The sequence below is a fragment of the Nanorana parkeri genome, unplaced genomic scaffold (genome assembly GCF_000935625.1).
Source record: "Nanorana parkeri isolate BGI_ZX_2015 unplaced genomic scaffold, ASM93562v1 scaffold156, whole genome shotgun sequence".
Lineage (NCBI taxonomy): Eukaryota > Metazoa > Chordata > Amphibia > Anura > Dicroglossidae > Nanorana > Nanorana parkeri.
The window spans coordinates 1,458,790-1,484,368 of record NW_017306424.1 but is presented as its reverse complement, the minus strand read 5'-3'; the positions used below and the strand labels follow the sequence as shown (position 1 = coordinate 1,484,368).

The following is a 25,579-nucleotide window of genomic DNA, read 5'->3' as shown; positions in this document are numbered from 1 at the left end:
TGGGCTTAAAAGTAACCCCCTTTCCAATCTCAGATGCTTGGGGAGGGTATTTGCACATGCACCGTTGGATGAGACAGCATGGTGAATGGCATGGTTTGGTTTATCTGCAATTTAAGATCTTGCATTGGTATTCACTTTGCTTTTATGAAGTAATTTTACATGAATCTATTGTTTAAAGAAAGAGTGGATATATTGTTTTTTAATCGGTTAATAGATAACTGTAGTGGTAGAATTTTTTTAAAAATAGATGTATGTGTCCTTGCACTGTAAAATGTTAATGTTTACCCCACAAGGTGTCATCATGAAAGATGAGGAATTGGAAATAACAGGAAAATACATTGAATTCGAGGGAATAAAATTCCCTGATAATGTGCACACACATGAAAGCTTAACCTGGGCATTCAAAGAGTTTGAAGTACGCGATGATGATGTTTTCAATGTAACTTATCCCAAGTCAGGTAAATACTCATTATTTCTGGTATTTATATAGAGCAGACAATTTACACAGCACTTTACATACAGAACATTAAAATCCGTCCCTGCCCTCAAGGAGCTTACAATCCCTATTGCACAGGCATACAAGGTCAACTTAGACAGGAGACAGTTAAACTTCTTCAGTGTTGGAGGAAGCAAGAGTACCCAGAGGAAACCCAAGCAAGCACAGGGAGAACATGCAAACTCCTGGCAGATAGTGTCCTGACCGGGACACAAACTAGAGACCCCCAGTGCTGAAAGGCAGAAGTGCTACCCACTAATCCACTGTGCTGCCCAGTTTTATTTTACTACTTCAAGATAATGGTGCGTCTTTTCAGTAAAAAAAAAATGTTGAATGGTTTTCAGAATAATCCAGTGTCTTTATCTCTTGGAGATGTTAGTGCATCTTATGAACGTTTTCTTAATTTTGGAAACAGAAATTAGTTTTTTCTTTCTGTCCTAGAAAGAGTGTAATATAAATAAGCTCCTTCCCTGTTACATGGTGATTGTGCACTCTACACATTCATGAAACAAAAAGTTGTCTGTCACCTTACCTTGGTAATTTAAAGCTTCCACAAGATGACAAACATGCTAAAACTTAAGGCCTCTTTCACACGACTGCTCCGATCAGGTCCTCCTGTCAGTTTTTCAGATGGACCTGATCGGATGCTCACTGCAAGTTTATAGGCAGCCGTTGTTAAATTGGCGAGCAACCGTTTGCACCCGGTTACCAGCGCCTCCGGCCGGGTCGGGTAAGGCAAACGGAACAGTGTTCCGTTTTGCCGGACCAGGGGTAATCAGATGGAGGAGATGGGGGTGTGTCCGTTTACATCCGATTCCCCATAGATTGGCATGGGGTCTGGTTAAATTCGGACACGGATTCTCTCCTGATCAACTCATGCAAGAGGGGCCCAAGGATTTGCCTTGGATGTGTTTAATAGGAGCTTCAGCATGAGAACAAAGATGGCTTTGATGAATGACAGTTGTGTCTTCACCACTGGTAAGTAGTTCTGGAAAATATTATATTTTTATTGGCTGAGTGACTCTTGAGCATATTGTATGCCCCTTCTCACCCCATGCCAATCAGAAAGAAAGAATTGTCTTTTCAACTTTCTGCATGCCATACAGAACGTAATACAATTATATGCACAATCCAAATTGTTGTCTTTTTCTGCCTCCTATGCTCAATGTATTGTGAGTTTGCTTTCTCTAGGTATAGAAAACAACAAGAACAGATGTGAAATGCATATTTCTTCTCACTACTACTTCTTGTATGAAAGAAAGGATTATATGGCACTCTGTGATCCCCACTGAGTACTGTGAGAGGCAAAATAACGGTTTTTCTTCTGATGCAATTTTGCCTACTTACCTATGGTACAAAACTTTTTGGATGTAAATACAAAAATTACCAACTTGCAAGCAATCCACCCCCCCCCCCAAAAAAAAATAAAGAAAAAATATAATTTACTATTCATTTAAGTACATTGAGGCAAATATAACTGTTTATAAATTAATCTATTCATCTGGTCAAAACACTTTCTACCTTATTTTGGTTCATGTTTTAAATGCATTTTGGAATACTGTTAAAATAGTGAATTCAATGGTTACCAGAAATGTCAAGCAATAATCATCTTTCTTTGGCCACTTTCACATGCCAAATTAAAATAATAAAACTATAGCCAGTGACCTGTTGTGACATAAGGCAAGTATCTGCCATAATTGTATATTCGTTTGTAAAATATGGAAGATGATGAATGAATGACTGACTTGCCAAAAAAAAACACAAAAAGTACAATGGCTATAAAAATAAGTTTTGCACTCTGCTATACATAATCAAAAAAGATACATATCGTCATTAAAAGATAGTCTCCTATTTCAGTTAGATTGAGTGGTAGCTTAGATTGTATGAGCGACCTGTAGATGATGCTTTCTTAGGCTCATCATGAGGAACCATCACACTGTGTTTACATGTTCAATTGCCATTTAGGGGGTTATTCACAGAGGAGCCGAAAGATCCAGCCATAGCTTTGTCTAATCCTTCGGCTCTCTTCGGCCCGCGGAGCCCTTCGGTTCATTTGAAGCTATTCACTATAGCCCGTACAGCAGCCGAAGGCGGCCGAGCGGCTCAGCGGAGGTGAAGGCATATGCTCCGCCCAGTTGTTATTCATTGGCTGGGACCTGCTAGAAGACGCTAGCAGGTGCCAGCCAATAGGAAACAGTTGTTTTTCTATTATTTTCTTTTTTTAAAATCTTTATTTCTTTTTTTATATATTTCTTTACATTTTTACAAATATTTTTTCTACTTGTTTTTTTTCCTACTTTTTACACTATTTGCTATTCTGCTTGGTACCACGGAGGTACTTAGCAGAGTAGCCAAGCCGAATTCTGTTCGGCGGCATTCAGCTATTCACTCACTGGATCAGCCCCTATTTGAATAGGGGAGAACGGCTGCGAGTGAGCTGCCAGAGCTTCGGCTCAGCCGGTCCAGATGTCGGATCGGCTAAGTCGAAGTCATTCTGTACTTCATCTGAATGAATGAGCTTTGTGAATAACTCACTTAGTGTCTATGGGCTGCTTAATAGTTGACTTCCTATGCATACTTTTGGAGAAGTTTACCCAACTGAGTTACCAGCCCTGCTTCATTTAGCCACCGAATCTCATGAGATCCTCTCTGCCAGGGCAGATTGGTAGAACTTTAAATACATGGGAAAAGACCACATGGCTGTAATCCCCACAAAAGGTAGTGAGTTAATTTTTTTACTCCCAGAATCAATCTAGAATATCACTCTGCTCCTTAATCCAAAATATTTTCACTTTCCCTTACTTTTGTGATAGAGAATTTTTACTAAACCCAGCATGCTGAATACTATGTTGTCCATAGGCAATGCTTTAAAAGCCTGGTCATCAATTTAGAGTTAAAGTAGTATCAAACTCTCAAACTTTTTTCAGTACCCAAATCAAACAAATATACAGCAAATCGCTGTTTTACTTTTTTGCCCAAACACTTACAATCATCATGTTTCTGAACAGCTGCTTCCATGTCTCTCAGCTCAGTGTCCCTGAACTTCCTGTCCAGTTCAAGATCACAGGACAGAGCAGACTCCAGCAACTGTTCATCTACTAGCTTGGAGAAGGGAGGAGGGAAAAGAGCGGCCAGGGGGGAGGGAAGTAGCTTGATTTGCTGTGTTTGTGGATACACACACAGGTTACTAGCTTACACAAGGGTCACTACATAGCACTCTGCATGAGAAATAAGTCACTCCTAAACAGGAAGTTAGGACCAGTGCTCAGGGGACCAGCTGATTCTGCAGGAAACTAAAAATTTTAAACATCAAGGAGCAGCATTCATTGTAAGTGATTTTGTCAGCATTTGAAATAGCTTAAAATCCTTTTGACTTTAATATCACTTGATTAGTGGCTCTGAAAATTAATGCTCTCACTCCACTGTGAGCCGCTATAACCAACATGTGTCGTTTTCATACATAGGCACATCCGATACACGTGTTTCTGTTTGTATGTGCCTGTACAGGAAGTGGTAGGGTTTTACATTTTTGTAGGGATTATTTTATTTATTTTATTCAACTTACATTTTTTTAAACTTCTTTTTATTACACTCAACCTTATTTCTATCACAGGAGGGGCAGCAGAGCTGGAATCACTTCCATGTGAAAGCTGACAGTCGGCTGTGGGTGTGTAAACATACTGCTCTAGCAGCCAGGAGTCTGATTACAGGTCACCCCTGACACATTCATAGTACTTACATTATGTCCATGGCAACAAAAGGGTTTAGGCTTTTTTGAGAAAGTACAGGAGGCATGGGACACCATGGAGCTACTGAATCCCACATGGAAGACCTGACTCCTCAGATCATGGAACCCCCACCCCGCCTAGGTGACTACTCACGTGGCCATCGGACGAGAACTAAAAACAAAATCCTTTTCTTTTTTTACCTAGTGCAGAAGGAAAAAAATAAGGGGAGGAAAGAAAGGAGAGAATAAAGATTATCTACTTTTTTTCCTTCCCTTATTTTCTATTTTTTTTCTCCATATATTGTCTCAAGTGTGGAAGGACCTATTCTTTATTCATAGATGCTATTGTTTCCAGGCATGTCATTATCTTCTTTCCCATGGGCAATGCACTAGGTGTGGAAAATCTGATAACACAGGCGCATTGTCCATGATAATTACCTGCACATGGTTAATATTGTGCTTTGCCTTATACTTGCCATATGGTGTTCTTCCCTTCAACAGAGAGACTGATTTTCTTGTGCCATATGAAAACTGAAATCTTTTAACTAATTTTATGAATCCCACTTGCGTGTACATTAAACTCTCTTCTGGAATCTCCCAAAACTCATAAATAAAACAGGTTATGCTAAAATAACTTTAGAATCTATCTATAAATATTGTACTAAAAATTGAAAAGCAGATTTTATTTTACACCAAACCTGTAGTGTTGCCTAGATTTCATAAACACTATAGTTATTGTATAATTCCTATATTTTACATGCCTGTAAGAACATGGTTAAATATTAACATAATGTATATGCAGGAACCACATGGCTTCAAGAAATCCTCAGCCTAATTTATAGCAATGGAGATCCAACACCAGTGAAAACACAATTTAGCTGGGACCGTGTTCCTTGGCTTGAACAGCATAGAGCCAGAAATAAACTTGAGAACAGACCATCTCCTCGACTTATCACAACTCATGTGCCTAGACATATATTTCCACAGTCATTCGACAAAAGTAAGGCTAAGGTATGTTGCAAGCTCATTATGATACCAAATGAACTAGAGACTGATTCATATGTAACAATAATGAAGCATTAGAGTTCTTTTCCCAACATAAGATGCATTGAACGGCACTCACCAGCTTTTATATACAGGGTAGGAAGCGATGATGGAGCTGCTCCATATTAGATTATCATCCACTCTAATGATTTATTCAACATTTCATTCATCCATGTGCAGAACCACTAAGTTTTTGTACAGGAAATGTCCTGCACCTAACAGCAAATCACATTCTTTTTAATAGACTTCAGAACACATATACAGAAAAGCCAACATTACCACAAATAGGACCTGGCAAATGCCTGTGAAAGTGCATGAAATCACATTAGGTGAATGAGGCTCAATTTAAACAGGACAGAAGTAGTCTTTAATCTGCACAAAATACAGGAAATAACCTGAGCATAGTAGCATAGACAAATGAGCATAGTATATATCATTCTCATGTTTGTTTGTTTTTGCAGCAATATGTCTTCTGGAAAATTAGAGGTCCTCTTCATTGCACTATAGCATAAGCTGTCCACATATTGCACTAAAAGACTGGGAGGTAATTACTATAGCTACCATTTAGACATTATATCTAGGTGGCTGGGCAACAGCTTGATAAAATAAGGCTTGGGACATACTTGCAATCATGCTGCTAGTGAGAACTCACCAGGGGCAGGAATGGAGAACACGGCAGGGAGGTAAAACACCAACTTGCTTGCATGTGTCACTCTCTCACTGGCTGATAGCTAAAATTATAGATAGTACATTTGTCTGTAAAGTGCAAATGTGATAACTTTGGTTATTTATTTTCTGTCTTAGGTGATTTATACAATACGCAACCCTAAAGATGTGTGTGTATCTCTCTATTACTTCGCCTTGATTGCACAGTTTATGGAAAGCAGGGAAGACTTCCAGGATTTCATCTCTCTGTTTCTCAGCAAAAATAGTGAGAATGGCATCTTAAATAATAACTATAGTGTATTTTCAGTGAGAATATATTGTAAGCTAATATTGTAAAGTAGTATTTGGTGTAAATTTCACAGGTGTACATGCTTGGTAATCTATATTTCCATTCATGTATTGCAGCTCTGAACACCTTGAGTTGTATACTTTAGGACAACATTCTACTTACAATACTTCTAGATCTCATCCATTCTGTTTTGTACTCTGCCCTGCGGCCCAGTGTCCGAAGGGAGGGGATCATGCTCTGCTTCAGTATGTCACAGTACATGTTGGCATTCATGGTTCCCTCAATGAACTGTAGCTCCCCAGTGCTGGTAGCACAAATGCAGCCCCAGACCATGACACTCCCAATACCATGCTTGACTGTAGGCAGGGCACACTTGTCTTTCTACTCCTCACCTGGTTGCCGCCAGACACGCTTGACACCATCTGAACCAAATAAGTTTATCTTGGTCTCATCAGACCACAGGACATGGTTCCAGTAATCCATGTCCTTAGTCTGCTTGTCTTCAGCAAACTGTTTGCAGGCTTTCTTGTGCATCATCTTTAGAAGAGGCTTCCTTCTGGGACGACAGCCATGCAGACCAATTTGATGCAGTGTGCGGCGTATGGTCTGGGCACTGACGGGCTGACCCCCTACCCCTTCAACCTCTGCTGCAATACAATGTAATTCTGTATACTTATTCTTGTGATGTACACATACCTGCAACACTGCACAGCTAAATTACAAGTCTTTTGCCGTGTTTACATATTGTATTGTATGTTACAGCAAATATGTTAATGTACTGCAATTTGTGCTGTGCGTTTCAGTTACATTCATTTAAACTACAGTAACCTGTAACACACTTGCACTGCAGCACAACAATGAATATGCCATGCATTTTGGTGCTCTGGAATGGGCTGCCGCACATTAACATGCATGCAGTAACACACCACAAGAGATTGCAAAGGTTTCAAGGGACCATAAAGTATATTAAAATACTTAGGTTTTTCTGTAAAAATTACACATTGAATAGCTTTCTGTTTGACTTTTAGCTTTGTTTGGTCGGTGGTTTGAACATGTGAAAGAATGGTTAACAATGAAGGACAATCCCAACTTCTTGATTTTGTCTTATGACAGCATGATAAAGGTAGGTCTTATCTACGTAGAAATGTCATTCCTGCTCATATTATACTTGTATTATAGAGACTAGGGATTTGGTTTGGGTTCAGACGGATGTTAAGTTCAGTCCAGACATTTCACCAAAATTTAAAATGTCAAGGTCCCCTCACTATAAAAGTCAGCTCTCCCAACAGCCCCTTTTCATTGTCTGTTGGAGCATAGTAACTTACAGCTGACAGTGATTGCAGCTAGATACAGGGTTATTGTTTTGTGCTAGTGTTTTACCACAAAGCTATACAGTGATATATTCACAAAGCTATACAGTGATATACAGTATTCATTGCTGTATTTTGCTATTAATTAATTCTGAAACCTTGTCTAAAAATATCACCCTAACCATCCACTCCACTCATCCCAAGACCACCTGCTTCCTAGCTCCCTTGTCAACTCCTCCCATACTCTCCTCCAGGACTTATCTAAAGTCTCTCCCATCCTCTGGAACTTTTTACCCCAACCTGTCCGTATATCTCCCACTTTGACTGCCTTTAGGCGTTCCCTAAAGACTCATCTCTTCAGGGAAGCCTATCCCACCTCAACCTAACCACTGAACCATCACGTTCTCAAACAATTCATCCCCACACAGCTACCTCCTCATGTATCGCTTCTCCCTCCCTTTTAGATTGTAAGCCCTCAGGAGCAGGGCCCTCCTTACCATCTTGTCTTGAATTGTATTGTGATTGTAATGTCTAACTTGTTGGCGCTATATAAATCCTATATAATAATAATAATAATAATGAATTGCATTTTGGGTGTAGGGGGGGGTGGGGGTTGCTAGAGAGAGTGGAGTGTTACCCCACCTGTTTTCACTGTGAATAGTCTTTTTTAGGACTACTTCTTTTTCATTGTTTTTCTTGTGTGCGTCAACAAAAATTTCTGTTGTTGCTGATGATGAGCTCACTGACCATACCTGGGTGCCAGAAATAGTACAAGAGGAAAATAAGGGAGAGGCACAATATCAGTGAGGAAGGATGTCATCTAGGGGCAGCTTGCAGAGACGTGGAGGCAGCATGTCAGGGAACCAAAAAAACAGACAGAAACTTAAAGTGCAGGTTTAAAATATAAAAGGAGTTTATTGAAAACAACAATAAACATAAATGCAAAAACAATGGAGAAAGTCCAGGATGTCATCAGAGCCAATCCAGAGGTCAGAAGCCACAGTGGGTAATCAGCCGAAGCAGGTCAGGGAACACAGAGCAGGATGAATGTAAAAAAAGCCGGAGTCAGGAACCAGGAGATCAGTCAGCCAGAGTCAGGGTGAAACACAGAGTACAGAAACAACAGCAGCACACTTGGTTGTTCAGAACAAACGCAAGGGCGAAGACTGAATGGACAAGCTAATGGTTAAATAGTGAGCAGGTGTTTGCATCATCACTCTGAGACAGGAATTTGTCAGGAGTTTTGCCAGTAGTGCAGAATGATGATGTAACTGGTTTGAGCATAAGAGGGTGCCAAAGAGGAACAAAGGTGGCAGAAACACTACACAAGCCATGCTGCGTGCAACTGGACAAGGAAGGGAAAGAAACCCTGACAGAGCATCCACCCTATTTCATTCCACAGGATAGCACTGCTCCACGGGTGCAGGACACTTGTATCCCTAGGTCTGCTCCCCATAGCTCAGGTGTGTGAGCCTTTTTCCACACATGTGCTGCAGAGAGCACCGTAGTCTGCTTTTGACACTGTTGACCACCTGCTCCTCCTCAAAAAACTCCAGTCCCTTGGGCTACAAGACTCTGCTCTCTCGTGGTTCTCCTCCTACCTATCTAAGCGCTCCTTTAGCGTCACCTACAATTCTAAATCCTCCCCTCCTCTTCCTATTTCTGTAGGGGTCCCCCAAGGCTCTGTCCTTGGACCGCTTCTCTTCTCTATATATAACTGCACATGGCTTCCAATATCATCTCTATGCCGATGACACTCAAATCTATCTTTCTACTCCACAACTCACCCCCTCAGTGTCCTCTCGTGTCACTAATTTACTATCTGACATATCCGTCTGGATGTCGCAACACTTCTTAAAACTCAATCTCTCAAAAACTGAGCTCTTGATATTTCCTCCTACCCGTGCACCTTCTCCCATCTTTTCCCTTGAGATTGTTAACACAACTATCCAGCCCTCCCCTCATGCCAAGGTCCTAGGTGTCATCCTTGACTCGGACCACACCTTTCTTCCCCACATCCAATCACTATCCAAATCCTGCCGCCTTCACCTTCGTAACATCTCCAAAATATGCCCCTTCCTCACCAAAGAAACCGCAAAATTACTCATCCACTCCCTTGTTATCTCTCGTCTTGACTATTGCAACTCCCTCCTCATTGGCCTTCCACTACACAGGCTATCCCCCCTTCAGTCTATCATGAATGCAGCTGCTAGACTCATCCACCTAACCAACCGCTCAGTGTCTGCAACCCCCCTCTGCCAATCCCTGCACTGGCTTCCAATAGCCCAAAGGATAAAATTCAAAATATTAACAATCAGTTACAAAGCCATCCACAACTCTGCACCCGGCTATATCTCAAACCTTGTCTCAAAGTATCACCCTAACCGTCGGCTCCGCTCATCCCAAGACCTCCTGCTTTCCAGCTGCCTTGTCAACTCCTCCCATGCTCGCCTTCAGGACTTCTCTAGAGTCTCTCCCATCCTCTGGAATTCTTTACCAAAACCTGTCCGTCTGTCGCCCACCTTGACTGCCTTTAGCCGATCCCTAAAGACTCATCTCTTCAGGGAAACCTATCCCACCTCAACCTAACCGCTCGACCATCACGTTCTCAAACAATGAATTCCCACGCAGCTCCCTCCTCATGTATCATGTACAAGATGTTCACTGGTGACAGCAACATTGGCAACAACCTGTTTGAGATTAACTCCATTACAAAGACTAGAGGCCACCACCTAAAGTTGGTGGAGAAAAAATTCCAGCACAATGGGCGAAGAGGGTTCTTTACAGTAAGAGCGGTTAAGGTCTGGAACTCACTGCCATCGGCAGTGATTTCAGCCAAGAGTGTAGATAAGTTCAAGAAACGTTTGGACAATTTCTTGACGTCCGTAATAGGGATACCAGTATCCCTAAAAATGAGATGATGCGTGGACCTATATGGATTGGACTTGATGGACGTATGTCTTTATTCAACCCCAAATACTATGTAACTATGTAACTTCCCCCTCCCTTTTAGATTGTAAGCCCTCAGGGGCAGGGCCCTCCTTACCATCTTGTCTTGAATTGTATTGTGATTGAAATGTCTGCCCTATATTGTAAAGCGCTGCGCAAACTGTTGGCGCTATATAAATCCTGTATAATAATAATAGTAATTTGCAGATTCTCCCTCTGCAGCCACAAACAATAGGGATGAAAGGGGTGTGAGAGGCTTACCATGTAGAGAGTGTGTAGCATTACCATTCCTTCTGCCTCTACAGTTGTAATCCATTGGTAAAACACTTTAAATGGACCACAATAAATGTTTTCCAGTTGAACATTTTTTTGCAGGGTCAATCCTGCATTCTGCATCAATATTTTTGTTGGATCATAGTGTTTCGGGACAAAACACTAATGTTTCTGAAGCTGTTTCCCAATTGTAAAAACTTGTTCAATGTTATTGTTTTTCTTTTTTAAATATCAAAACAATAAATTAGCCAAGATTTGGGTACTTCTAACATGTTCCAGGGTTATGTTTATCGTGTTTATTTACCATTACTGTATGTGGGCAATGTGTCATGCTTGCTGAAAGTAACATTGTAAAGCACAATCAATTTAGTTAACACCCCACCCCCCCCCTATTTATATACTAAAAAGAACTTTGAACTAAGCACAACCGTTTGCAAACAATGCCCACCTGCACTGTCAGTCAGCTGGAGGAGAAAAATCAACAGTAAGTGCAGGAGGCAGTGCAGAGCAAAATGTCAGGAATTGCACTGTGACCATTCAGGTTACAGACGCTACTGTTACGTGAATTCCACTTCTGCATTTCTGGCACCTCAGGCTGTGGCCTAAGTGTGCTCCACTCAGATTTGGACATATCATCTACACTACGGCCTCCTACCTCAAAAGCAGTTGAATGGGATTTATATGTAACAGGCCATTTAACCTCAGTTTATAAAATAACTTTCTAGTTTTGTTCACTATATTTATCTTTTATTTGGCCTTTTGCAGGTGACTTATTATAAAATACTTTACTGTAATGACTAATAAAACACATTTGTTTAATACAACAGGATCTGAAGAGCAATGTTGTAAAGATCTGCAAGTTCCTTGGAAAAGATCTGGACGATGCTGCCATAGATTCTGTTGTAGAACATTCATCCTTTAAAGCTATGAAAGAGAACAACATGTCCAACTACAGTGCAGTGCCTAACAATATCTTTGACAAGCAAAAAGGGACATTTCATAGAAAAGGTAAAGACACTTGATTGTTTCCACATATGTTCTGAAATGTAGTAGACTTACATCTATGGAATGCTAGTCACGCCTTGACATAAATGTGCCCTCTGTGTTTGATGGTAGCCATAGTCATATTTCACAAATTTTCTTATCAACTTCACCAAATACTGTATGGGGCAACATTAGAAAGGCAAAATAACCATGTATAGACACACTGCTAAAATTAAACCAGATATGGCAATCAATTTCAGAAATACAAAAGAAGTATTGATAAAATACATCTCGGAATAGTATGTATTAACCGCACTATACTGCATATAGCTATAATGCTGGTGAATTTATGTAAGGTGGTTATGCAACATAGCATATTTAAGTAATGCTGGTGAATTTACCTAGGTGGTTATGCAGCATAGCCTATTTCATTTGAAACCTTTGAATGGTTAGTTAATACTTTTACGTATAGTGCATTGAAAACCATTAACTTTGGTTGAAGTGTGAGAGCAGGGGCATCACAAGGCTGGGTGTAACCCGGAGCTGAGGTCGGGTGACACCCCACCGTGACGTCATCACACACACGCAGCCATCTAATTGATGCCTGCTGGCGGCAATCTTGGTTATGGACGCCGGCAGAGAGAGAAGGGGACATTCACCCGGCGGGATGAGGTATGCAGCCGGGTCCCCTCCTCTTTCCTGACACTGTCAGGCTCTCAGTCCATGACCGAGTGCCCGACTTTTTAGAGGCGGTGGCACCAAAATAACTGGGTGTCACCCCTCCAATTGTGTCACCTGGGTGCAGGCCGCACTGCCCGCACCCCCCTTGTGATGCCACTGTGTGAGAGTGAAAGTCTATAGGTCAGATTATTTTGTATTTATGCTTTTATTGAAGCACTGCAAATAAAGTTGCTTTACATCAATCATCAATCAGAACCTATGAACCTGAGAGAGGATGGGACAGAAGGTGTATAATTGGGAGATCTTCACAGTTCTAGAAGGACTAGAAAGTCTGTGCACAAAACCGGACTTGCCACTGGCACAGCAGGCCTAAAGGTGACACAGGGAAAGAAGGGGTATTTCCTTGTACAGTTATCAACTATAGATTGTTTTTTCTCCTCATGGGTAGTAATACGTATATCGCAATACCGTGTTTCCCCCGAAAGTAAGACCTACCCCGAAAATAAGACCTAGCGCTATCTTTGGGGATTTCTGTAATATAAGATCTACCCTTCACGCATGCCCGCCCACCTGTTTGTGGCTCCCTGGACGGCAGAGCGGACAGCTGCAGCCAGGTAAGACATCCCCCGAAAATAAAACCTAGTGTCTTTTTTCATGAAAAAAATAAAATAAGATCATTTTCGGGGAAACACGGTAGTAGGCTCAGTAAAAACAAGAGCATTCTCTGTGTAAAGAGGTGATCTTGTCAGAATGATGTTGCTATGGGGCACAAAGGTTGTACATCTATAGACCCAGTGATGGTCTTGGTTAGGCAGAACAGTTATTTTGTATTTCACTTCAATTTCACATACTGGTTAGTGCTTAATACATGGAAACAAAAACTTTTGTAAAGTAATCTATAAAACTAATTACATTATCTCTAGGTACTTTAGTTTATCTGGAATAATGCTGTATAACAGGATAATCACCAATATTTCAACCACATAGGATGAACAGGGCCATCTTTAACGCAGGGCAAAGAGCGCACTTGGGCAGCCGCGGAGCTCTCACAGCTGGAGGCTGAGCGGCAGAGCCTGTGAGTAGTCAAGTCACTGCACTGATAAGGTAAGCCAGCAATGATTTGTGGGACCCTACAGAGCCCTGGTTTAACCAGGCCTCTGTGGGGTCTAACCAGGGCTCTGTAGGGTCTCACCAGCCCTAGTTAAACCCCACAGAGCCCTGTTGGGATCCTACAAAGCCCTGGTGAGACCCTATAGAGCCCTGGTTTAACCAGGGCTCTTTGGGATCTCACCAGGGCTCTTTGGGATCTCAACAGGGCTCTGTGGGATCCCACCAGGGCTCTGCGTGGACTAACCAAGCTGGTTAGACCCTACAGAGCCCTGGTGAGACCCTAGAGAGCCCTGGTTTTACCAGGGCTCTGTGGGGTTTTACCAGGCTCTGTGGTGTCTACTCAGTCCCCACAGAGCCCTGGTGAGACCCCACAGAGCCCTGGTTATACCAGGGCTTTGTATGGTCTTACCAGGGCTCCGTGGGGTTTCACCAGGACTGGTGAGACCCCACAGAGCCCTAGTTTAACGAGGGCTCTTTGGGGGTCTCACCAGGGCTCTGAGGGGTCTAACCAGGCTGGTGAGACTCCACGGAGCCCTGGTGAGACCCTACAGAGCCCTGGTTTATTCAGGGCTCTGTGGGGTCTCACCAGGACTCTTTGGGGGTCTCACCAGCCTGGTTAAACCCCACAGAGACCTGGTGATACACCACAGGCCTGAGTGGGGCCCCATGTTTAGGTTTCGCCTAAGGCCTCGCAAACTCTAGAGCCGCCTCTGATCACAGGAGTACCAAGCAGCTGGTGCCCAAGGTTGAAGAAGGGCCTGATGCTGGGGTAGGGCAAGCCTTTGCAGAGAACAGCAAATCTCCCATATTCGATAAAATGCAAGCTTTTTGTAATGTACTGTATGTTGGAATGTCCTGAGTCTGACTAAATACCGCACCGACCACCAGATATCCCCGCACTGACCACCTGAGAGTCATCCTGAGACCCTGGAGACATGATGCCAAAAGTGGCATTTACGGCCGATATGTTTCGGCGGCCGATATATTGGTGCATCCCTAATATAAACGGCTGAGCTTGCAATCGGTTTGAAATCCTGCAGTCAAAGTTTTTTTGAGAGAAGTCTATGATCTATGTGTGCTTTTTTTTTTCTTGGTGTTGGGGAGGTGAGAGAATTCCTGGGGGGGGGGGCCCAAGAAAATGTTTGCCCAGGGTCCGATCAGTATTAAAGACGGGCCTGAGGATGAAAGTAGATCAGTTCCTCTGATCAGGCAACAATCCTTTGAGTGAGCTGGATGATCATACCAGAATGCAAATGATGATACCTACCCAGCATTCACAATCACGGTTACTGTGAAAATGGCTGATTGCTCTCCATATACACATGAACATACAAATAGACCATATCCTTGGATATCTTAGTACATTTTATAACAAAAGTTATTATCTGCCAGGGGAGAATCCTAGTTTTTAACTTTTAGGCTTTTCTCCTTTATTTTCACTGTGTAACCCTGCCAGTTAACACACTTGTTCTATCTAGGGTGACAACACTCACTCATTGTACTGTATCTGAAGGAGCAGTGTTGTGACATTATGACAGGAAGTGTGTGAGATGAGGATTGCAGAACACCTTCCTTATTGTTTTCTCCATAAAATAGGGGAGATGTTTTTTAGCCCACATAGATAACTGGAAACAATGTATCTGATATGTGTGCAGCAAAAGCAGAGAGAACAGGAATGTATCAGCTCACAAGACTTTTGGAAGGATCAACAAGTATTTATAGCAATTAGGTATGAAAAAAAAACAAAAACATTTTCAATGGTATATTTAGCAGACCAAAAGGGAGCAAATAAGAAAAGTTTATTGTTAGGGTTTACATACACTTTTATTAAAATGTGCCTAATCTCAATTCCCAGGCTTTAATGACCGGTGAACTTTAACAATAAACAGCAACAAATATTGTACTTTTATTAAACATGTTTTGCCTTACATTAGGTATCTCTGGAGATCACATGAATCACTTTACACCTGCTCAAGAAGAAGAGTTCGAAAGGATTTACAAGGAGTGCATGAAAGAAGTTGACCTTACTTTTCTATAAAAGGAGTCCTAGGCATTTAGCTTTTTATTGGAACTGTACACGTAGTCATGATTTGATTTACTAAAAAAATACTATTCAATCATGTGCACAAAATTTTTGCTTGTACATGGTTGGGTGATTGAACTGAAGTGATAGCTTTACTCTAATTACCGTAGTAAGCTACATAAACACGTCTTCCGTCGAACCAGCATGTTCGAAAATCAGCCGGGAATCGTACGATTCTCGGCTGGTTAGAACGGTGCTCGGAAGACAAATGCCAAACGGGCCGGTGTGCGCACGCGCACACTGCCCGTTCAGCATTGCGGTCATCGGAAGCCCGCCCCTCAGGGGGGCGGGCTTGCGATGATCGAGAGTGCGATCTGCCTGTCCAAGATAGGCAGATCGTACGTTTTTTTAATCCCTGTACAACCATCGCAAGACTAAGGTCTTGCGATGGTTGTAGAGTGTATGGCCACCTTAAGACTTTTTCTGTCCCAGTATAAGTTAATCAGTTTTCTGGCAACCAAATAACCTCCAACCCAACACACATACAGTAAATCAATACCATAGATATGAGATGATTATCACCTGATATTGGGCTGGTTAGTCATTCATCATTATTTACCCTTTCAGTGCATATTATGTATTTTTAAATGTTAACATATGGAATATATTATACTGTATATAAAAAATATATTTTATTAATACTCTAACATTACTCTTGCACAATAAACATGCTTCCTTTTATGTCACACAGTACTTGTAAATTTACACAACCCTGAAAATAAAAAAATGAAAAGATCTACTACTTGTTATGTTAGCTTTTTTTTTCCTCTCTGAACTAAAGTACCCATCCTGCCCCAGATGCATACTTTCATTAATAGAACATTAGTGGACTGCAGAAATCTTCAACCTCTGACCCAAATCTTTCTTTCTCTTTGCCATGCCTGTGCAGTTAATCCCCATAGATGTCTAAAGGGACATCTGAGTGTCTCATTTGTCTGGAGACAGCCAGAAAGAACTTAGGAAGTGATAACAAGAGCTTGATCCACCCATGGCAATGTAAATGTTACATGTGTTTCCTACTTTTAGATGTTACATAAAGATCAAATCACAAGTTATGATCCATTCATGCAGAAATCAGGGAAATTCTTAAGAAATGATGAGCAGGCCCAAGGAAACCAAAAATATTGGTGATTTTAGCATAATTAAGGTTTAGATTAACTTTACTAAGCAGATATTTGCAGTCTGCTGACATTTATTGAGTTACTCAAATCCTTTTAGTCCCTGTATTGGATAACTCCTAAAAAGTATGTTGCCTCCCTACATGTTTTTGTCAGCAGAAAATCAGTGTTTGTTGAAATTCAATATTCATTAAATGACAGGGGGTTCAAGGGGTTAAGGTGTTACATGCCCCACCCACTGTGATGTCAGTGATGTAATAAGGCACTAATATACTTACTTATGTATTGATAGTATCGTGGAAATACATTTTAAAGTGCAGATGCAAATCACCTGTTATCAACATTAACCAGTGGGCTCAAATTATGATACCATATCACGATATAGGAGACCAACACACACACCAAAGCCTGCTATAAGCTGGTTTGATTTATTATGGTGCGCACTGGCGGAACTACCAGGGTTGCAGCGGTCGCAATCGCGACCGGGCCCTGGCGTTTCGCCACTTGAGGGGGGCCCAGCAAGGAAGTAGAGGCCCCCCCTTCCCTGTCGCACAGCCACCAGCAGCATGTACAGGCGGCTGTGCAAAAGGGCTGGAGAGGCTGTCACTGATCCCGGAGAATGAGCTGACCCCGCCTCTTAGGGGCGGAGCTAAGAGGGTCATCTCCTCTTAGCCCCGCCCCCTGCCCACCGAGACGAGGAAGAGGGCCAAGGGGCCTGCAGGAGAGGTAAGGTAAGTTTGGAGTGGGAGGGGGTGCTGGGAAGAGAGAGAGAGAGTGTGTGTGTGTTGCTGGGACTTGTAGTCCAGCACAGCTGGTGGTAATCTGTGTTGCTGTATGATGATTATACAGCAATGCAGAATAGCCCCAACTATGTAGGACTACAAGTCCCAGCAATGCATTATAGGGGGAGGGATGCTGGTGGTATTCTGCATACCTTACTTTTATTATAATGTATTGCTGGGACTTGTAGTCCCGCATAGCTCGTGGTATTCTGCATTGCTGTATAATCATTATACAGCAATGCAGAATAGCTCCAACTATGTAGGACTACAAGTCCCAGCAATGCATTATATTTTTAAGTAGGGATACACCGGTGTTAATACTGGGCATTTTCACAAGTACTCATACTCGTGAAAATGCCCCGATACTAAACGCAGATATCGGTGTTCTGTCGAGAACGCCGATCTCAGCATCTGCGCTTACACACAGACCAATATTATCGAAGAAATCGGGATTTATTCGCAAAGTATTTTGTTTTAAATTGTTAATTGTGACCGATAATAATATTCCGTCCATCATTTCCTGCCACCCATCATTTACTGCCATGGACGGCATATCATTAACGGTCACAATTAACAATTACAAATGAATACTTTGTAAATAAATGGCGGTTTCCTCGGTAATCCCGTCTGTACATAAACACAGATACTGGGTCAGCGTTTTCGACAGAACACCGGCACTAACATTTTAAACAAGCGGCTGCCTGAGGTCCCACGTTTGCTGGGGACCTCGGCAGCCTTCCTGTTAACCATGCAGTGCCGTGGGGTTGGGGGGAGCCTTCATGGTTTCTTGCAGCGGGGGGCTTGAAGGTTCGAGTTACGCCTCTGATGGTGCGTTAAGGTTTTATAAGATAATACAGAGAGGGAAGGGGAAAATGGGGGAGGGCAGGTGTGGAGTGTGGAATGTTATGCAGAGCTAACAGATAATATAGAAGGTCAATAGAAAGCTACAAGACTAAATTTCTAGGAAAGGGAGGGTGAAAACACTCTTATGCAAAAATATCAGTCCTCACTTGAAATGAACACACAGTTCTTTTATGTAAGATGGACGTTCCTGTGCTTTATATGAAAAGCAATGTGGGCTTCTCTTTCTCTTTTTGATAGTCTTGATAATCTAAAGTTTGTGATATTGATCATACGTTGATTTGATCATAACTTGTCTGCTGTTTACTGGAATATCACAGATTTCATCATTTGTCACCATGTCTCAAGTGCAATATTTGCAGAGGCTTCATACAACCCCAATTCCATAAAAGTTGGGACGCTATGTAAAATCTACATAAAAACAGAATGCAATTATATATGTAAATCTCATAAACCCATATTTTATACACAATAGAGAATAGAAAACATCAAATGTTTAAAAACTGGGAATATGTACCATTTTAAGAAAAAAAGCTAATTTTTAAGTTGATGGCAACAACATGTTTAAAAAAAGTTGGGACAGGGCAACAAAAAGCTGGCAAAGTAAGTGGTACTAACAAGGAACAGCTTGAAGAACATTTTGCAACTAATTAGGTTAATTGGCAACAGGTCAGTAGCATGATTGGGTATAAAAAAGCGCATCTAAAGGAGCCAATACACCTTGCGATTATCGTTCGATTTCCGAACGAAATCGCTTTTTCGTACGATAATTTGTTTGAGTCACTGATTATTGTTTTTTTGTGTTGTTCATTGTTGTAGCTCCAGTGGCATCACAAGGGGGGTGCGGTCTGCACCCGGGTGACACCATTGGAGGGGTGACACCAAAATGACTGACAGTAGGGATGTCCCGATACCGATACTAGCATCGGTATCGGGACCGATGCAGTGCATTTTGACAAGTACTTGTACTTGTCAAAATGCACCAATACATAGCGCCGAAGCTTGCATTATGTTTTTTTTTCTTTACTTGCTGTGCCGAGCGTCGCGTCACTGCTGCTCCGGTGGACGGCGCTCCAGGTGGGGTCCTAATTTAGGTAGGGTCCTAATTTAGGTAATCACCATGATTGAGAAGCTACAGAGGAGATGCGGCTCAGCCTGACCTGCGTGAGCTTCAAAGTAATCTGACAGAAAGTTATTTTGATAAAAGTCGGCCTGCACCTTGTGGAGTGTGTGGCCAGCAGGGGCATAATATGATGACATGCCCTGAGCTGTGGGGTCCACCACAGCCATCTCCCTGCCTAGAGTGTGGCCAACGAGGGCATGGGATTGCAACATGCCCTGTGCTATGGGGTACACCTGGAGATGCGGGTGGTCATGAGAGGGAACCTGAAAGCCCCAGTTATGGTGCTAATTTGCGTGTCGTTGTCTCTAGCAATGCTGGGGAAAGTGTTGTGGAGCCTACAGGAGGCAGTAGAGAGAAGTGGTTGATGTCATTACTAAACCAGCGCTCTCAAATGAAGATGTCTTCAGTATCGGAGACGGTTGGTAAGACTGTTATGCATTAACTGTCTGCTAGAACTGATAGTGCTATAGTCAAAGAGACTGACGATAACACTGTGTGTGCAGGGCAGCCATCAGAAATTTTGGGGCCCCTTACACGGCTTTAGGCTGGTACCCCCCCACGCCGCTGGATGCAGGGCTTAGTGACGCGCTGGACGCAGGGTTTAGTGACGTGCTGGACGCAGGGCTTAGTGACGCGCTGGACACAGGACCCACCTGAGAGTGACCCTGCAGAGCCCATTATAGATGCTGCACAGCCCATCTGAGACTGTCTATGGTGGGCTCTGAAGGGGTCTCAGGTGGGCTGGTCAGGCCTGCATCCCTCCCTCCCCTCCCTCCTTTCCTTCCTTCCTTCCTTCCTAGCTCCTCTTACCTGCACACATGGCCTCATCTGCCGCCGGACCGGCCAGAAGTGACGTCACTTCCGGCCAGTTAGACATCAGATGAGCAGCGTCACTGATGGGGCCCTAGCTTGTCTCAAAGTCGCTGGAGCGGCAATGCTGGGGCCCTGCGCTGCTAGGGCCAGGCCTCCGCCTTCACCATCGGCCGATAGTCATGTAAGGGACCCGGGCGGGCCCCCCAGGCTGCCCGGGCCCCTTACATGAGTATTGGACGTACCCCCCTGATGGCTGCCCTGTGTGTGTGAGCTGGGTGTGATGCCAGCTGAACAACCTATAGAACATTTTGGCAGAGACTTGCCTCTACAGAATGCATTGTGAAGTGGGGAGGCAGGAAATAAAAACGCATGTGACAATGTGAGGCTTCATGTTAATGCAAGTGTTGACTTAAAGCTTGGTGCTGATGAGAAAGTTAATACTGCGGAGTTAAAAAATGATAACAATATTGGCTCAGTAAAGTTAGGCAGCCGCCTCAGCACACGCTGGGGCCTCACAGCTGCCTAGTTTTTGTGATTACATAGCTGAATGTTTGGCAGCGGTGGCAGGAGGAGTTCAGGAGGAGAGGTGAGCTTTGTTTCTAAAAATCACTGGCCTGATAAGTCAATTGGGGGGAGGCAAGAGAGGTGGGGGTTTAGTGTAAACAGAGGTGGTGAGAGAGGTGGGCACAGTGGCAGGGGAAGAGCTGGGGGGCAGTGGACACAGAGGCAGTGGGGGGGGGGAGAGGAGAGAGGTGGGTACAGTGGCAGTGGAAGAGCCAGTGGGGGTCAGTGGACATAGAGATGGTGGTGGAAGAGGAGAGATGTGGCACAATGGCAGGGGAGAGCCGGGGACTCAGTGGACACATAGGCGGTGGAGGGAGAAGACAGATGTGGGCACAGTGACAAGTAGAGAACCGCCCAAGGCTAACTTACTTGGCAGCAGTAGGAGGATCACAGGGGGAGAGGTCAGGTGAGCTTTATACCCTATAGCTGGGATGAGAAATCAAGTGAGCTCTGTACCCCAAACTGGGATGAGAAGTCAGGTGAGCTCTGCACTCTATAGCTGGAATGGGTGGTCAGGTGAGGTCTGTACACTATAAATGAGATGATAAATCAGGTGAGGTCTGTGCCCCATAGCTGGCATGGGAGATCCGGTGAGGTCTGTACCCCATAGCTGGGAATGAAGGTCATGGGAGCTCTGTACCCCATAGATGGGATGGAAGTTCAGGTGAGCTCTCTACCCCATAGCTGGGATTGAAGGTCAGGTCAGTGGCAGATCCAGGGGGGAAGGGTGGCCAAAGGGATATGTTTGCAGGGCAATGAGGGGACATTTTTAAGAATACCTAGGAGCAGCCCATCAATGAAGTGCAGGTGGGCCGTGTGCTACCAGTGTGCCCAGGAACTGGCCCAGAGCTCCCTGGCACTGTGGATCAGGGTAGGGGACCCAACACTAGTCCTCTATAGATTATGGTGTTCTGCATTGCTGTTTAATGTATTGCTGAGGTTTGTAGTCCTCTATAGATGATGGTATTCTGCATTGGTGCATAATGTATTGCTGGGATTTGTAGTCCTTTATAGATGATGGTATTCTGCATTGCTGTATAATGTATTGCTGGGATTTGTAGTCCTCTATAGATGATGGTATTCTGCATCGGTGCATAATGTATTGCTGGGATTTGTAGTCCTGTATAGATTATAATATTCTGCATTGCTGTATAATGTATTGCTGGGATTTGTAGTCCTTTATAGATGATGGTATTATTCTGCATTGCTGTATAATGTATTGCTGGGATTTGTAGTCCTCTATAGATTATGGTATTCTGCATTGGTGTATAATGTATTGTTGAGATTTGTAGTCCTCTATAGCTGGTGGTATTCTACATTGCTGTATAATGTATTGCTGGGATTTGTAGTCATCTATACAGTGGCACAACTACCAGGGCCACAGCAGTTGCAGCTGTGACGGGGACCTAGCATTTTGCCACTTGCAGGGCCCTGGAAACCGCCGACATTACAAGTTACTGGACCCCCCTTCTATCAGTCTGTGGCCCCTAATCCTTCAGTCTGCATGGATCGTGTATATCACGATTGAACTATGGTTTAGTTTGTGTGGGGCACTAATGAAAGACTTGCCCCCGGGCGCCTCGTGACCTGGCTACGCCTCTCCAGCGGGTATATAGACCAGCCAGTTCCAATGGATGGGTAGGAGTTAGGATTTCCAACACGAGGGCATTGTTTTGATCACATCATATTAGTCTTTGCACAACCTGACTGGCAGAGGTCATACAATCATGTAGTCGGTCACAAGGTTTTGTACCTGCATACAGCTCCTAGTTTGTACTATCAAAAAGAATACTCTCCCCACTACTAATATTTTGGATGGGATGAGGGATGAAATATATTCCTTCTGATCTTTGGAACATGAGTAATGACCTCAGACGGTGCGGTGACCCAATGTGAAATGACTTTTTCCCTCCTTTCTCCTTTCCCTCCCCACAATGCCTATTCAGATGATGCCACATTTGTCCATAAACCAAACTCATTCAATGACTCCTCTACTATTACAATTAGGCTCAGCCCTGACGGGTCTTTTCTGCCCGTGCGTGCCCGTTAGGGGGCGCGCGCGAGCAGAAAAAAAATGCCGTCTGGCGACGGCAACCCGCCAATGCAGCAGTGCCGTCCATCCGTTTTTCTACTACGGGCGGACGGCAAGAGGTTAAATGAAAAATTAACCCCCTTTTTAAATTTGTGATGGAAATGATATGTAAGTTGCTTCTTTTTTTTAAAATAAAAAAAGTTCCCTGCGCTTTCAGTGTTTTAGTGTGAGAGACAATCTAGTCTCCAGTCTTACATCATTTAGGGATGTCTGAAACTTGAAAAATGTCACACCAAGCATGGTTCAATAAAAGGAAGAATGTTATTTAAATGCAGATCTTGATTGTGCTTCCACTAGACATCTAGAACAGAGGATCCAAGCTTGTTAGTGAGATACTTTATTAGTATGTCTGATGAACCTAACATAATTGCAAATAACACCAAGATGTATTTTCTAATTTACAGACAGATAGATAATGAGAGTTGGGCGGGCTATGCTAATGCTTTTAGTTCTTCCTTTAAAGAATTGTAATGAGTTAGCAAAAAAATATATACTGAAGGAGAGTGAACATTATGGGCAAGAAGCAAGGAAATTACAGACAGATAGATAATGAGAGTTGGGCGGGCTATGGTAATGCTTTTAGTTCTTCCTTTAAAGAATTGTAATGAGTTAGCAAAAAAATATATACTGAAGGAGAGTGAACATTATGGGCAAGAAGCAAGGAAATTAGAAACAGCTGCATTCTAAGAGTTTAGTGGTGAATTAATTATCTACATTAAGACCCTGGAGTTAGCTAGGCATTAGGAAAGAGATAATCTGCCTGGGTTCCATCAGGGGTCATTTGTTGAGCCCAGCAGAAAGTCCAATATTTGCAAACTTTAAAACAAACCCTACAGAAGTCTATAGGAGGTGAATCTTAAAAATCAGTTTTGCAACGCCACGATACAGGGTTTCTTCTAAACCGCCTTGTATCATTTTTGTTGATCAGCATGCAGTTGTTATGGGACGGAAGCTCATGACTAATTATGGGATCTATCGGAGTAGCATATATAATTTATACTGCCAGGTCGTAATGTGTTTGAATATGCAAGGTGGTTATCACATGTTCTTCCAAGAATGTTTGGGTCATTTTTGACCGACCTTTTGTATTATCTGTACGACTGTTATCTGTCTTGCTTTTTTGTTTTGTACAAATATTGAAATACCTATAAATAAAGAATTTATAAAAATCAGTTTTGCACATTTTCAAATCTATTAGGTAGGGGGTTGTCAAACAAAGGGCATGAGGAGCTGGGCACTACCATGTACCAATGCAAAAAAGAAAAAAATCAAACATACTGTACAACGGAAAGGGACCCTCTCTTTTATGTGACTTTGAGGGTGACATGTATAAAAACACCATTCCTTTCTATTATGTGCTTGGGATATGCCTTTAAGCTCCATGTGATGTTATGGAACGGTAAGACTTTCATAGACAGTATCCGTGGCATCACATAATTTGCATGAATAATTTATATTTTTAAATTTTACATTTAGTTTGGCTTAAAGATAGCAAAAGCACCTCAATCTGATTAATTTCTACTTGAAGTTAGCAGCTTTGGCTGTGACGCCTGACTTTTTTATGAAGTGGCAATAGGCTTGAAGAGACCAGCCGTAAAAGGTCCTAAAAGTTATAGGAAAGTTTAATCTTAAAAAAACTAAAGCTAAACCCCTTAACTTTGTACCAATTGACCAATGGCAACACAGTTTCATAGTATAATGTGTGATCTTTTTTTAAGTACCACACTGTATTGTATTAAACATTTCATAAAATGCCAAAACAAAGTTCACAAACACACTTCAAAACCACAACCCCACATTCCACATATGACACAGGTTTTTATTCTGAAATAAAAACTAGAATACCATATTTCAGAGACAATAGTCGCATATGTAGTACAGTGGTTGGAGAGTATGTAAGCAGCTTGATTGTGCTGCATATTTCAGAGACAATAGTCGCATATGTAGTACAGTGGTTGGAGAGTATGTAAGCAGCTTGATTGTGCTGCAATGTAAGAGGGAGAGAAGAGGCAGGCTTTATCATAAAAAAAATAAGAGTGTCAAATTTCTGAGACAAAAGCCAGAAATATTGTACAGACTCCACGCACACTTTGTCAGCCTTGATACTGGGTCGCAATTTTAACGACGGAAACTGGACAGGTTTTATGAAAAAAAAGAGTGTACTATTTCAGGGACAACAACCAGAAATATTTTACAGACTTCATGCACAGTATGTAAGCAACTTAGTTTCTTACATACTGCTATTTAAATCGCCAATAGTAGGCTGGCTAATGCTCCACTCACTGCCTGATGTCAGTCACAGAGGAACTTTCTCTCTCAGGTCCGCTCCTCTGCAAGATCAATAGCCATTTTGCTCTTGGCTATTTTAAATTGCAATAGCCAATAGCGGCTGGCTATTGCTCGGCCCACTGCCTTCTGTCAATCAGCAGTGGAGCGGACCTGAAAGAGAACTGTCTCTCTCAGGTCTGCTCTTCTGCGGTTTGACATTAGGCAGGGGGTGAAGCAATAGCCAGCCTGCTATTACACTTTAAAATAGCCAATAGCAGAATGGCTGCATCCTACTGCTTTCTGTGAGTGAGCAGAGGAGCGCAGAAAGTTCTCTCTCAGGTCCCCT

General features: G+C 42.7%; 1 protein-coding gene across 1 annotated transcript; it reads left to right on the top strand.

The window, feature by feature from the left end:
• The first annotated feature begins 301 nt into the window (after positions 1 to 301).
• Positions 302 to 15,572, top strand: LOC108785344 (3-beta-hydroxysteroid sulfotransferase-like). The gene is made up of 6 exons (XM_018554397.1): positions 302 to 458; positions 5,026 to 5,234; positions 6,072 to 6,198; positions 7,251 to 7,345; positions 11,582 to 11,762; positions 15,464 to 15,572. The coding sequence occupies exons 1-6, from the start codon at positions 302 to 304 to the stop codon at positions 15,565 to 15,567; spliced, it is 873 nt and encodes a 290-aa protein (XP_018409899.1). The 3' UTR covers positions 15,568 to 15,572.
• The last annotated feature ends 10,007 nt before the right edge of the window (positions 15,573 to 25,579 follow it).

Excerpts from the sequence above, each read along its gene's own strand:
- LOC108785344 (XM_018554397.1), top strand. The coding sequence starts at position 302 with ATGAAAGATGAGGAATTGGAAATAACAGGAAAATACATTGAATTCGAG. Across the intron at positions 5,235-6,071 it reads TCGACAAAAGTAAGGCTAAG|GTGATTTATACAATACGCAA; the intron begins GTATGTTGCAAG and ends TTTCTGTCTTAG. Across the intron at positions 11,763-15,463 it reads AGGGACATTTCATAGAAAAG|GTATCTCTGGAGATCACATG; the intron begins GTAAAGACACTT and ends GCCTTACATTAG.